This window comes from Haemorhous mexicanus, chromosome 5, assembly GCF_027477595.1.
Source record: "Haemorhous mexicanus isolate bHaeMex1 chromosome 5, bHaeMex1.pri, whole genome shotgun sequence".
Taxonomy (NCBI): Eukaryota; Metazoa; Chordata; class Aves; order Passeriformes; family Fringillidae; genus Haemorhous; species Haemorhous mexicanus.
The window spans coordinates 66987064-67000400 of NC_082345.1; the positions used below are offsets into that span (position 1 = coordinate 66987064).

A 13337-nucleotide genomic window follows, 5' to 3' on the forward strand; every position below is an offset into this window, starting at 1 on the left:
AGAAGCTGTTGATTTTTACAAAAAGAGTACCAGAAGAAGCAGGAGCTCTCACCTCTTTGCCTGCACTGCTGTGGGGTAGTAGCGGGAGCAGGCGATGCCGTCCCAGGCGCAGTAGGGATCCCGAGCCAGGCAGCAGTCGGCGCAGGCTGTGCCGTACATGTCACACTGGTGGAACTTCACCTGGGCTATGAGTGCCTCGGATCCCACGTAGAGCTGTTGCTGAAAAAAATGCACCACATAGGGTTTCTAGAATGTCCACTAAAACTTCTCTTCCCAAAGCAGTTACTGAAATTGTTAAATTGATCGTTGCTGGTTGTGCTTCCAGCCTGCGACCTGAGGGAGGCAGAGTTACTCTGTAGGAAAATATCTGATTACAGATTAAACTCTCCTACTGAGGACAGAGAAACAGCAAGGCAAAATGAACAAGTTTATTTTGGCATTTCCCCGCTTCTGAAGTTTCAGCTTTGTGTTTGAATAGGCAAGGGTTTACATTTCTTTTTCTTTATCAAGATATTTTCCAATGCCTCCCTCTTTACACTTGTCTGTCACCCAACTGATCTGCAAAAAAATCCCAACTTGACATGAAAGACCTTAAAGAAAGAAGTTAAAACATCGAAGAGTTACAAGCAAACTCAATTTTAAAATGGCAGTTTTCAAGTAAATTTAACTCGATGTAGCTGTTTAGAATATGGTCACATATTTACATGCTCAGTAGTGCCAAGATTTGTACAATACCTCAGTACACAGGAGATAGATGACAGATAGATAGATAGACAGACAGACTAGATAGATAGATAGATAGATAGATAGATAGATAGATAGATAGATAGACAGATGTCTATAGATAGATCGTTTTTAAGTTGTTTTTCTGTTGCTCTGCAGTCTTTCCTTACAAATTACTTGGTCACTCACTACTTCTTTAGTATTTATTTGCGAGGTTTGGGTGGGGGTTTTTCAGCATTAGCATTCATTGTTTGAATCTTTTGAGCTCACATAGATGTCCTTTTCAAATCGAATAACAGATAATCGATTTAATTCTTCAGATGCTAGCACAATAGATTCAGAAGAGAATGGCTTGAATTGAAAGAAATCTGAGAAAAAGTCTTGTTGCTGATGAATGTAAATTTTCTGAACACAGAAATATGCATTGTGCACTGCAATAGAAACTGCTTATGCACAGCTCACTTCCACAGTTTTATCAGTCAGAAAAAGGATTCCTAAGTTGTGCTCATCCTAGTGGCCAAACTTAGTCAATAATTCCTACTCCTCGATCAAGCTGTCAAAATCTGGTATTTTAAAGTTACTTAAAGCTGTAAAATACTGACACCTTATTTAGTCTATCACAAAATATAAATTTTAATCTGGAGAGTCTGTTCTTGCTCCTTTTTATACTTCTTATTTCTCTTTAGATCATAGAAATTTAACTTTCAGAGATGCCAGGGGAAAAAAGTAGGAAAGGCTGGTAGCAGCAATGCTTGAAGATTTTTTGTGGTGAGATAAACCAGATGATAGTAGCAGGAGCTCAATCTGCCAACTGGAATGAAGAGAAAACCTAGGATATGTGTTTGAGGGGTATTCTTTGTCTGCAAGTGCTGCAGTGGATTGTCCCAGAAGACATGAACAACACTTTCAATGAGACATATGAGATGAGATTTTCACTTTTATCTTTTAGCAGGGGTAAAAACTTCTTTAAGTCTTGGTAAATCACAGGAGTGAAAAGAAGCATCTGATATCTAGGCAACTGAACATCAAAGAACATTCTTTACCAGTCTCTGCAGATAACAGGCTCAGCCCTGAAATGTGATATTTTACTGTACCATGACTTGGTGAAGACTGGTCAGTGTTATAAGGATATGAAGATGTAGGTAGCAAGGAGATCTCCACAGGCTCAGTAACTCCAAGTTCAAAAGAGATCAGTGAAAATGATTGAGGTACAACTTTTTTTTCATGTATGCTCAACTATGGTATATTCCTGCTGATTTTAAAGACAAAATAACTTGGTGACAACTCTAACCCTAACACATATTCCAATATTTAATTGTCCTCAGTGTCAGAAAACTGTATCCTCTTTCAAAAATAAGTTTATTTACATTCAACAAGTTGATCTTGGTTTTTTTAATCTGATATTACTTTGCCGTCAATGTTTAAGAATCCTCATATACACAGTAGGAAGTCACTTCACACCGTAAAATATATATATGACTCTCCTGTTCTCTCTCAGTCTTCTTTTTGGTCTCTTGAAAAAGTAAAGCTACTTTTACTTCTCACAAGAAGTTTTTTCTTCAACTACTGGGTTGCTCTGGTGGCTTTTTTGCAGATCTGTCCAGATTTTCCAGATATGCCTTGAATTAGTAGAGTTAGCTCACCTCTTGGGAGATGAATATAATGGATGAATGCTATTTCATATTTTATGATATCTCTGTTTTATTCTTCCAACACAACCCTTTAACCATGACAATTCATTGACAGTTAAAGGTAAGGCAAACATCTGAAAAGACACCAAGTCTTTCTCCAAATAATCATTTGGGTGAAGTGTTAGGTAATCTAGTCTCCAGAGCTGCTTTCACAGTCTGTGGGAAAAGATTGAGGCAGGAAATAATTTAAAATACTTCCACCCAAATCCTTCTCTGAATTTCCATCACAGGACTTTGACTTTCTGCATTATGTACAGGAAGAATGCAAGTTGATTAGACACCAAGACTCAAATAACCCTTTGAGGCACAGTCACTCCTCCTAATAATGCAGTTTTTATTCTTTGTTACTCGTGTTTCTCTGTGTTTATGTGCACCTCCTTTGCACCGGATGTCTGACATAACTGTTGGACATGTTTAACATTAAGATATAACTATCCTCAGATGTTTATCATAGCTCCATGCTGAGATGATATGATTATATGATATGATATGGAAGAGAATCTGCCCACAAGAGTAATAAATTGGGTGTTTATATCAGCAGAAATTTACAGAAACTCAAAAAGAACTCAGATCCAAGCAGCCCTACGGGGCAACTGAGAATGTGGGAGAGCCAGCTCTTTTTGCTGATATCCCCATGGGCCTGAAGTCTGTCTGCATTTATCAACAAAGAACTTTTCTGTGAATTGCCATATCCACCAAGCTGATCCCTACTGTGATTAGTATGATAGTAACTTATGAAACAGATTGGTTTTTACTAGCTTTGATATGTATGGTATTGTGAACTAAGGATATTTACACTAGCATTGAAAAACATAAACACATGATAAAGGAAGAGAGCATATAAGCATAAGTTTATATTACAGAACAATTACATATATCCAACTAGATCTCATTATAGATGATGTGCATCTGTCTATCTTACCATGCACCTAGCTCTGTGCAGTTTACAGCTTCATTTCATTTGAGTCACAATCGTCATACTTCAAACTTGTAAAATACTTACCCTTTTTGAAGAGATTTCCATAGAAATAATAGGAACTGGCATCTAAAAAAATAGGAAATATTTGTTTGCTTAGAAAAAAGAATATATTTTTGCTATGGAAATTAATCAGGTAAAATAGTGTTGGTGTTTACTTATCACATTCAGCTTTGCTAGATACTTTGACTTTCTTTAAGAAAGATGTGAGGAAATTGTGACTTTCAGAAATATTGCTTTAAAACAGTTTATTTGGAAACTAGCAGCCAACACTTAATTCAGGATTATCAGAGGTACAGGAACACTACAATTTCCCTGTCAAACATGACATTAGCTCTTGTCACAACTGAATGTCTTTTGTCCTGCTTGAGAGTGATAAGTGGAGTGTTCTTTATAACAAAGCATTCATTGAAGATAAGATGAAAATAGCAGGAATTCCTTCTTTTACCATTGTCCTCTCTGCTCAGATTTCTTAGAGCAATACATAGCCCCTCATAGTTCTATTGAGAACTGGCTTTATAAAGAAGGGCAAATTCTCTTATTTTCCCTGCAGGCAACAAGTCAATAGTTACACTTTCTAAATTCAGGTACCAGATTTAAATGTCTAACTTTTGTTATTAGATTTTCCCTATAGCTGGAAGCAGGTTAGCCTCCTGCTTTATTTGGGTAACATGATGTGATGAGAATACTCAGAGAATTTCATTATGTTAGCTTTGTTACATGCCAAGAACTGAGCTTTAGTCATAGGTTATTCTTTAGGAGAATGGAGTCCTGCCTCACTAGGACCCATGTTTGCCCACTCAAGAGACAGGTTAACTGATTCACTCTTTCTGAGTTGACTTTTTAAATCTGGATCTAATTTAAGTTTCCAATATTGTAGCATGGACATTTTTATATGTGCAGTTACACTTTTTTAATTATTTAATTGGATACAAGGGAAAATTTAACAAAATGCAGTAAGTTTCTAATTAAAAGTTGCACTCCAATGTCCAAGCACATAAATAGAAAGGCAGTACTTGTGATTTGCTTCAGCATGCTTTGATATTTGGGACATTAGAAAAACTTCATTTGAAAAAGGAAATTTCCAGTTATAAAATTGCTAGATAATTAAAAAATTTCTTGCACACAAGTAATAAATATTTGACTATCCTCAGATTTTTTGACATTTTAATTCTGCAGAAAATTCAAGACTTGTGTATATACTTCGTATGCAGCACAGTTCACCTTGAATACTTGCAGCTCTTCAAGAATCACTTCTTCCATTGATTCTGTCTCTTGATTGTAAATTGTTATGACTTTCAGCACAATACCATTATCTGGACACAAATTTAAAACAAAACAAAAAAAAAAAGTAAAGGTTATGATTGGTTGAAACATTTATCTGGCCTTCAAATACCTCAAATGACTTCTTCAAATTGATAATAAATTGAAATTTATAAATATGAAAATTCAGTTGTATTGTGCTGTCATTAATGACAATGATATATATGACAATTTGTTCCTAGAAAATAAGGGTCAATTTAAATACTTGTAAGATGCATAATTAATTGTATTTTTCAAACACTGGGTCATAACCCATTGTGAATAGTAAAACGATCACAGAGGACAACCATATTTCAGAAAAAGAAATGGGAGTAGGTGGAAGCCTAGTGCATTGAGGCAAGCAAGTATGAAGTAGCTTTAATTATAGGATCTGGGTGTTTACACTAGATAGCAAACCACTAATATCCTTAATTGCTGGCAGCAGCTCCATTCTTCCAGGCAAAAGTACAAAAACCTTCAGGGCCTCATTGTGCACAATTCTAAGCCTTCTCTAAGGAAACACTGAGCTGCTGTTGAGGTGAAGGGGGAGTAGAAGGGAGATGAATCAAAATATAAGATGCACATTCAAAAAGACACATTGGACTTAGATTTATCAAGCTCTCTCTCTCTGCAACTCTTGCAGGAAAGTAAAACACACAAATAGCATCTGATCTTCCACCACTTTGGTTTTGCCTTGCTGGCTATTTATAGAAAAGCCTTGCTCTCCTTAATCTGAAAATCTGTCATCAACAATGCCAAATATCAGTTTTTTCTTCTGTTTTTTTCAGTCACCTTTGATTTACAGGGGACATATTAAGCAGGGAAGCACTGAGGAAAATGTTCAGCAAAAGATCAAAGTGTGAAACAAAAAAAGGAACCATTAAACTGAGGTCATACACCATTTTTCAAAGAGACTATGTAATCAAAGGCAACCATTTCATAGTAGAACAGTGAAAAGAATTTGTATTCTGAGCTGTGATTTTCATAAGTAAGTCCCCCTCCAAATCCTGCTGACAGACATGTGAAAGCTCTGATGTTCAGACTTTGCCTTTGATGAACCTTTCTAACCTGCACTGATACCCTGAGGAAACTTGCTCAGCTGTAAGACACTGCTTACTTATGTTACACAGCAGGTGTTGGACTGGGATTAAAAAAAAGTATACCAACCCTTTCTGACATTATATTGACCAAATAAGCAGTGAGTTTTCTGATGCGAGCTTTGATGGAGGAATGATTGCAGGTTTCATTTCAGAGTTTCTAAAACCCAAATTCTTTTGCTGGAATTTCATGTCACCTGAGATCAGACAGCCTGAGAACACTAGGCAGATGTTGGGGGCAACTCCAGCACAGGTCTAAAGCACACACTGAAAACACTTTGGATTCAACTTTGCTGAACAAAAGACTTGTGTACGAGAATATCTGTCACAGTCTCAATTTGAAATGCAAGGAGAAAATATGAAGGATGTAGGACCCAGTGTAAAATCTGCTGTACATAAATAAGGGACACATGATAAGATGTTCTACAGACCATGGTTAAGTCCATTACCAAGACTTTTCTGAGGCTATTTAAAACCTTAAAAACATCACTAATATAAATAGGCCTTTGCTATTCTATTAACATGATTGTTTTGAATGTTCTCAGCACTGAAATGTACTTATCAGAGGAATTTCATTAGTAAAAAATAATTCACTGGAAATGCTTTCCTAGACAAAATGGTCAAAATGATTTGTGATAACACTCCTGTTATTAAATTGATTAAATGTGAATGTAAGAATCCTTGGGTTTTTTCCAGACAGATTAGATGTGACTTAAGTCTTGTGTAGTTCTAGCCTTTCCTCTTGTTTTCTTAAGTTTTTCTATTTTTCAAATGCCATTTGTGTATTTTTTTTTCCTCTGCTTTCTTAGACTCAGTGAAGCTATATGTTATATTTTGCCTTTTCTGTGTTTGTTAGGAAGATGCTTAAAAATTCTTGCTAAACAAGCTCTCTATATTTTAATAAAATGGCACAGAAGAAAGACAAGAAAACTTGGCAGAAAACTTCTAAAAGTTTTGGGTTTTTTGAAATTGGGCATTTCCTCCTTCCTTCCTTGATCTGTGTTGAAACCCAGCTCTGGAAACTGAGAGGTTTTTTTTAATGGTATCAGCTAGACTTGTTTTCTCCAGAACTGGGGAAAAGAAACTGTGGAATTGAGCCAATAACTTAAACAGATATTTTTGGAAATCATATCACCTTTGTTTCTCTCAGGTCTCCAAATCTCAGCTTAGATACATGCCAGTGTTTTGAAGTTTAAAAAGTAAGGCTGGTTGTTCGGTCATTTTTTTAATTTTCTTTTTTGAAAAGAAAATAAATTAAAATGGAATACTATGCTTGTTTCTCTTGCTAGTTTTTAAATAGTTCTCTACCATTACTTTCCTATATGTTAGCATCACAGTGAAGCACGTCTGGAGTGACTAACATCCTCTGTAAGGTGAAGGCATGAAAGTAAAAGTTGATAAAAATAAATATTGTATTGATTTGCTTCATCCTGGAAAACAAACCAAAACAAAACAAAGAAACAAACAAAAAAGCCCTTGCAAAATCATAAATGTAAAAATTCTTTCTTGCTTTCTTTATTTACCTGTGCCAATGAACAAAACATCATATTGCCCATCTTCAGCTTCCACTCTGTCCACTGCTATTTGTTTAAGATTGTACTTTCCATCTGTTTTAACTAGTATTGGTCTCTTATGGACAGGCCTGATGGGCTGATACATCAGTGGGTGACTCCTGGCAAAATGCACAGCTTCATCAGGATAGTCTTTAGTGGTGGTGTACAGCCCACCATTCACCTTGCTGGCACACTGCAAAAACACAGAACACAGATTATTTTGGAGGTTTGCCCAGGAAATTGTCAGAAAAGGGTCTTGTTTTAAGGAATAAAGATAAGTTTACAGAAAACCAAGCCCAGAAGACCACAGCAGGAATTAGGACAGTCAACCCTGTACTTTATGCAAGTGTGGATTGTTAATAATGAAAAGAAAGGAAATGCTGAACAGTGTCTTGGCATTGTCATGTTTAGGAAGCAGGAGTTCGTCCCTCTTTGGCATACTAAGACAGAATAAAGAGTAACACTTTTAGATTTTGACAAAAGCCATTGTGCTTATTTCTTCCCCAAACTCATATTGAAGATGTAATCAAAATGGCCATGGACAGAGTAAGAAGAAAGGGCTTTTCTATCCCAGTAGAGAAACAGCCATGCAGTCAGCAGAACACTAATGCTTGAAATCAATCTCTAGTCTTATTATATTTTGATTGTAAAATGTATTACCATAAGAAACTAAACACACTTAAAAATTATGCCAACAGTAATTCTTGATTTCAGGCATTCTAACAGTATTATGTTTGATTCTGATTCCTGACTCCTGATGACAGTATTATATATCACAGTTTAGCTTCAAATACCAATGTTTGCACTGATCAATCTACCAGTTTGTAAAGCAAATAAACTTTATGTCAATGACTGATTAAAAGAGGCTTACTCCTTCAGTTAAATGTGCAATTAGAGATAATTTACTGCATTAAAGAGAGAAGTTAATTTTAGGATGCTTTGTGAACGAGATAGTGTTTCCCAACTGAACATAGATCCTACATTTCCAATTTGCTTCATGATGTCTAATTGAAACCATTTATGATCAAGCTGGAAATAGCTCAGTAGCCATTTACTTTCTCTAAATATTCATAAGACAATGTGGTTTTAAGAAGCATTTAAAGCAAAGCCACAGTAGCAGCCTTTCTCTATTTAAATTGGATTTTTCAATCAATAAAATGAAATACAATACCCCTTAAGTTTACTGGAAACAGTAATTTTAAACTTGTGGTCAGCTGTAATCGACAATAACAAACTCCCGCACTTGTCAAGCATGGCAATGTTTGTTTCCACTTTTTGGGTTTAGCTACAGGAATGTATTTGTTCACTGTTGACTTAAAAGTAATTGTCTAATCAACCTAGTGATGGAATTGTACTGGCTGTTTGCAATAAAGAGACTGAGCTGGAGCACAAACAGGCTGAGCCTGTGCTTCCCATGCACTGCACAGCATATCAAGTGAATAGGCATGGCCAGGTTCCCTTTGCAAAGTTCTAGTCCAGGAGAGATTTAATAAAAATAATCATTCACAGGCTTTTCATTTTAATTAAATAAAATCAAGTAGTCTAGAAAGGAAACAGTAGATGCAGCTGTCTCTGAAGTCTGTCAACCTCACTTGATGTAGCTGATGTCATTTCCAGAAGCACCACAGCCTAAATGAACCAAGATTACAGGACAGACTATGGCAGAGGATTGTGGAGTTTGTCTGAACCTTAACACTGTGACTCTTAACAGTGGCTCTCTGTTTATTTAGCTTTAAGCTCTACTCTCATTCCCCATAGACTTTTTTTAACTCATTCAAAACCTAAGATCAATGAGTGCTGACTCTCAGAGACACTCATTAGTAGGTTATTTTTTGCCTCTTGTCACTGTCACTCCTGTAATAAGAAAGGTAGTGGGATTTAATTTGCCAACATACTGCACATTGGAGTGTGAAACCTAACACTTGGCTACAGCCTGCTACACAATTTCTCTTCATGCTACTGGATAAACATTGAAAAGACCTCTAAACTGTGCCCTAAATGAGTAGCAAAAAATGGATCAATTAATGCTCTGTTACCAGGCAGAGCCATCTACTTCAGCCTCTGATGTGCTCTGCAACATATAAAGAAATCCACAATTAAATCTTAGCACTCAAGAGAGACCTGCTTCCTCAGGGAATTTCTTCCCTGATATAGGGGAATTACTTGCACTCTTCTGCTCCTTTTTCTGTTCCTATGCTTTGCCTTTCTGGGGAGGTGACAATCTAGTCTGACCCAAACACAGCCAAGGAAGAGAAGCATTGGAAGCAAGTGGAACCTGGGGCAGTCTTCCTATAAATCATTGTCAACCTTGCTGAAGTGCTGGCTCTGTGTTCTCTCCTTCTTGCCAAAAAGACACCATTTAATCTTCAGTGCTAGGAGATATCAGGGTAATAACTGCAGTCATTAACACTGAATTCATGCCTGTGTTTAATGCTAGTCCAAATAACATATGGGAGGTGTTCTACTGCTCAGAAAAAAAATGAAAACCGCTTAAAGAACTTGAATTGTATCATCTTTGCAAAATATGCAGCTATTGTGCAATCCATGCACAGTATAGTCTCATTATTTAGTAAAGCTGCAAAACCCATACATTTACTATACAAAATATCAAATAGTAAACCAATAATTCCTGTGAATTCAACCATTTTTCCTAAAACCTGATAATTTATTTACCTGTTTTTCTATCCTGACTAAATACTAATGACTTCAATTGATGTCAAACAACCAAAAAAAAAAAATTGGTACTGATGCCAGCACTGCTACAGTGGTAGCTCATTGGCCAAGATGGTGAAATCATATTCACAATGTTTAAATCCTAGATAATCTCTTTTTTGGAGTATCTGCTTCTAAGTTTTGACTTATGTCTGTAACTTCAAGAGAAGTACAGAAAAATAATAATTTTAAATAAGAAATTAAAAATGAGAAAGGGCATGCATATGAAATCATACAACAGGGAGAAAGGCATCACTGCAATGGAGTAGACAACCTAATAGGCTTTTCCACCTCTCATTCATGAGATTCAGTGATGAATTAATTGTATGCAATGCTTACTTATGGAAATTACTGCTTTTAGTATAAAAGGGAAAATTGATTCAGTTAGCAGAAGGAAAACATCACTGAAGGAAATGCCCAGCAACTGTTTCTTACACCTTTAAGTTCAAGAGAGTGAGCCCCAAGCCTGAGAGGAGATTAGGAGGTAAGTGTGAAAAATGGGGGGGGATTTAGCCAAAGAGCTGCTAGAAATGTCTTTGCTCAGAGTTAGAAATCTGCCCAATGCTGACGTGACAAGGGGCACACTCACTTCATGAGTGTAAACAAAAGCAGCTTTGCAGCACATGACAATCGCCATGGGCGGGTAGGTAGTTGTAATCCCAAAAGGATTAAAAGGTTAAAAAAGAAATCCTGGATGCTGTGCTTCCCTGAGTAAGGCTGGCATTGCCTGCCTCCTCCTGGAGGCTGTGCCTGCCCTGTGAGATGGTGACAGGCCCTGCAATGCAAAGGACACCTTCCACCCACACCAGCGGGTGCCCTCCTCACCCCTCGAGTGGAGATGTGAGCACCCGGCACAGAAAATGCAGAAACTCCTAAAAAACCACTGAAACAGGAAAAGGGCTTGAGGTGAAGGTTACTTGTGATGTCCTTGAGAAAACAACATAGCAATTCCTTGTAGAAGTTAATTATTTGTCTCTTAAGTCATGAGTTTGTGATTTCCTCCGGAAATCTAAGTACCAGACAGGAACAGCTCCATACATGACAGCACTTCTATAGCTGCTCGCTGCTGTAATTCCCATTTAATTGCATTTTCAAAATACATCTTGTTTCTTTCCTTCAGTTAATAGCCATTGGAAAAAAAAATGTTTATAAAGAAACTTGTGTAAAAATTTTCAAAAAGTATGAGTGATTTTATGAGTTTGTTTTTTACAGTGTTGTTTTAATATTTTTATATTCTTTGTAAATGGTACAGAGCAAGAATGTAGATAAGCTTCAGAACCTGATTGAAGGGTAGAAAATTCTCACTCTGTGATGTCTGAAAGAAAATCAATGAACTGTAAGGTTGTTAGAAAGAACCAATCTTGAGCAAAGGACTTTGAATAATGGAGAATTTGCACCCTATCTACAAATGCATTTATTCTGATTAGTCAGATTTATTAAAATATGTCTGATTTCTTACCTGCTCATTTGATCTAAATTACAGAAGTATTTAAATTTGATCCTTTTGGAAAAGGAGGTGGAAAAAAGGAACAAGAACCTCCTGAAAACTATTGAAATATTGAAACTATTGAAATAGTGGATTCTCTTGGTGGGGTTTTTGTTGTTGTTTTTGGTTTTTTCCCCCCCTTTCCTTTAACACTTGCTAAATGTCCCGGTTTTAATACGCTAAAGAAAGAAAGAGAGGTTCCTTCACAGGTAATGCACTTGATGTTTCTGAATGAAACTGAATGCATCTGATCTGGCTCTTTCTATCCCTTTTGCCTGGGGTCCTAATTTTGGGACCTTAGGACATTTACACAATGTTGATAAAATCATGTCCCAGCAGGATTTTGAAAAATCTTCTATATTTAATCCCTCTATTTTCCTTTGGAAAGTGTATGGTTCTAGTACTTGATTAAACCTGTTGCTGAGCCATTCCACACTTTTCCAGGAATAGCTGCTGTATGTAGATATTCAAAGAATATCCTGGATTTGTACATTAGCAGCAGTCTACTTTTTCTTCCCAAAATCATTTACATAGCAAAGCAGTGGAATATAGACTGTACTTACTGAACCAGGTCTAGGGTAAGGTACTTTTCTTTCATAGAGAGCCCAGTGGTATTCAGGTCCTTCTTTATGAGCATATGGTCCATTGAAAGCTGCTCGGACACTTGCCATGTGGTAAACACATATAGCATATCCTCTGAATATATTGCTATGAAGCAAAATTTAAGACATTATTAAAGCAATATGTCACATTCTGTCCAGATAATAGTGGCATTATTATGTAATTAAAACCAAGTCACATTTCAACAGCATTCAGGGAGAAAACACTTATTCTTTCCTTTATTCTTTCCTATATTCTTTTCTTCTAAATACTGCATCCAATGTTCTTCAAAAGTCTTTAATTTATTTGTATTCATAACAGTTCTCCAAGGAAGCCGTGTGTTGTTATGCCAAAATTTGATGCTAGTGTACACAAACTCTAAATTACTTGTTTAGAAACAGAGAAAGCAAAACAGAGTGAACTCAGGTCCTGTATGCTTTTGATTAGTGACTTAAACAGTTTAAGATTTTAATGTTTTTCCTACTGTTTTTTTGTTTGGAAAGATGGGAACCAACCAATGCTGACTAAAATAAACAGTCCTAAAAGGAGTCCTTTTTGTATTAAGTGGGAATGTTGGTTGGTATTATTAGTTAGACCAGATCAAAGGTTTGTTTTTTTTTTTTTAATTCTATTTTATTTTGTTACAGAAGAACAATTATTAATTGTTTTTAGTTTGGGGGGGGGGGGGTTCTTTCTTTTTTTTATTGTTTTTTAAAGAAGCTTGAGTGCTCTCTACAAAGAAATTATTTCTGGAGAAGATGATTCAGAAAATTTCAATTTGTTGCCCAACTTTCTCTACTGGCATCAAGAGTCATGAGGAAATGCCAGGTGTTTGCAGACCTAGAAGAGCAGATTTGCCTTTTGTTACTAAAAAAAAAAAAATAAATCAGGAGAAAGTGGCAAAAGCATAGATGCTCTTTTCTACCAGTTACACCGTAAACTAACAGTCAGATTTCCAAGCTGAGAATACTGTGTGCTTTCACCTGAGCTAGGCTGCAGTGGAAAAGGAAAAGGAGTCCACCAGTGGCATTGCAGCTGCTGCTTTAGGCTTCACTAAGAAGTTAGTAGGAATTGAAGCTGTGATCTACTTAACCTTGAATTACAGTGGAGCTCTTAAAGGAAGACAGGTGGCTCTGGGATTCTGTTCCTATAAGCATGCAGATGTGCATATACTTTGACATAGGAAATTGTCAAGCT

The 13337-nt window shown here is 36.4% G+C and overlaps 1 protein-coding gene across 1 annotated transcript in view; it reads right to left on the reverse strand.

The window, feature by feature from the left end:
* SEMA3E (semaphorin 3E) overlaps nucleotides 1-13337 on the reverse strand; it is a 129433-nt gene that overhangs the window by 10947 nt on the left and 105149 nt on the right. Inside the window, exons 10-14 of the mRNA XM_059847451.1 lie at nucleotides 12104-12248; nucleotides 7313-7535; nucleotides 4615-4706; nucleotides 3418-3459; nucleotides 53-219 (exon numbers count right to left, since the gene is read on the reverse strand). Of these exons, the coding sequence (XP_059703434.1) occupies nucleotides 53-219; nucleotides 3418-3459; nucleotides 4615-4706; nucleotides 7313-7535; nucleotides 12104-12248 (669 nt within the window). The remainder of the gene's footprint in view (nucleotides 1-52; nucleotides 220-3417; nucleotides 3460-4614; nucleotides 4707-7312; nucleotides 7536-12103; nucleotides 12249-13337) is intronic.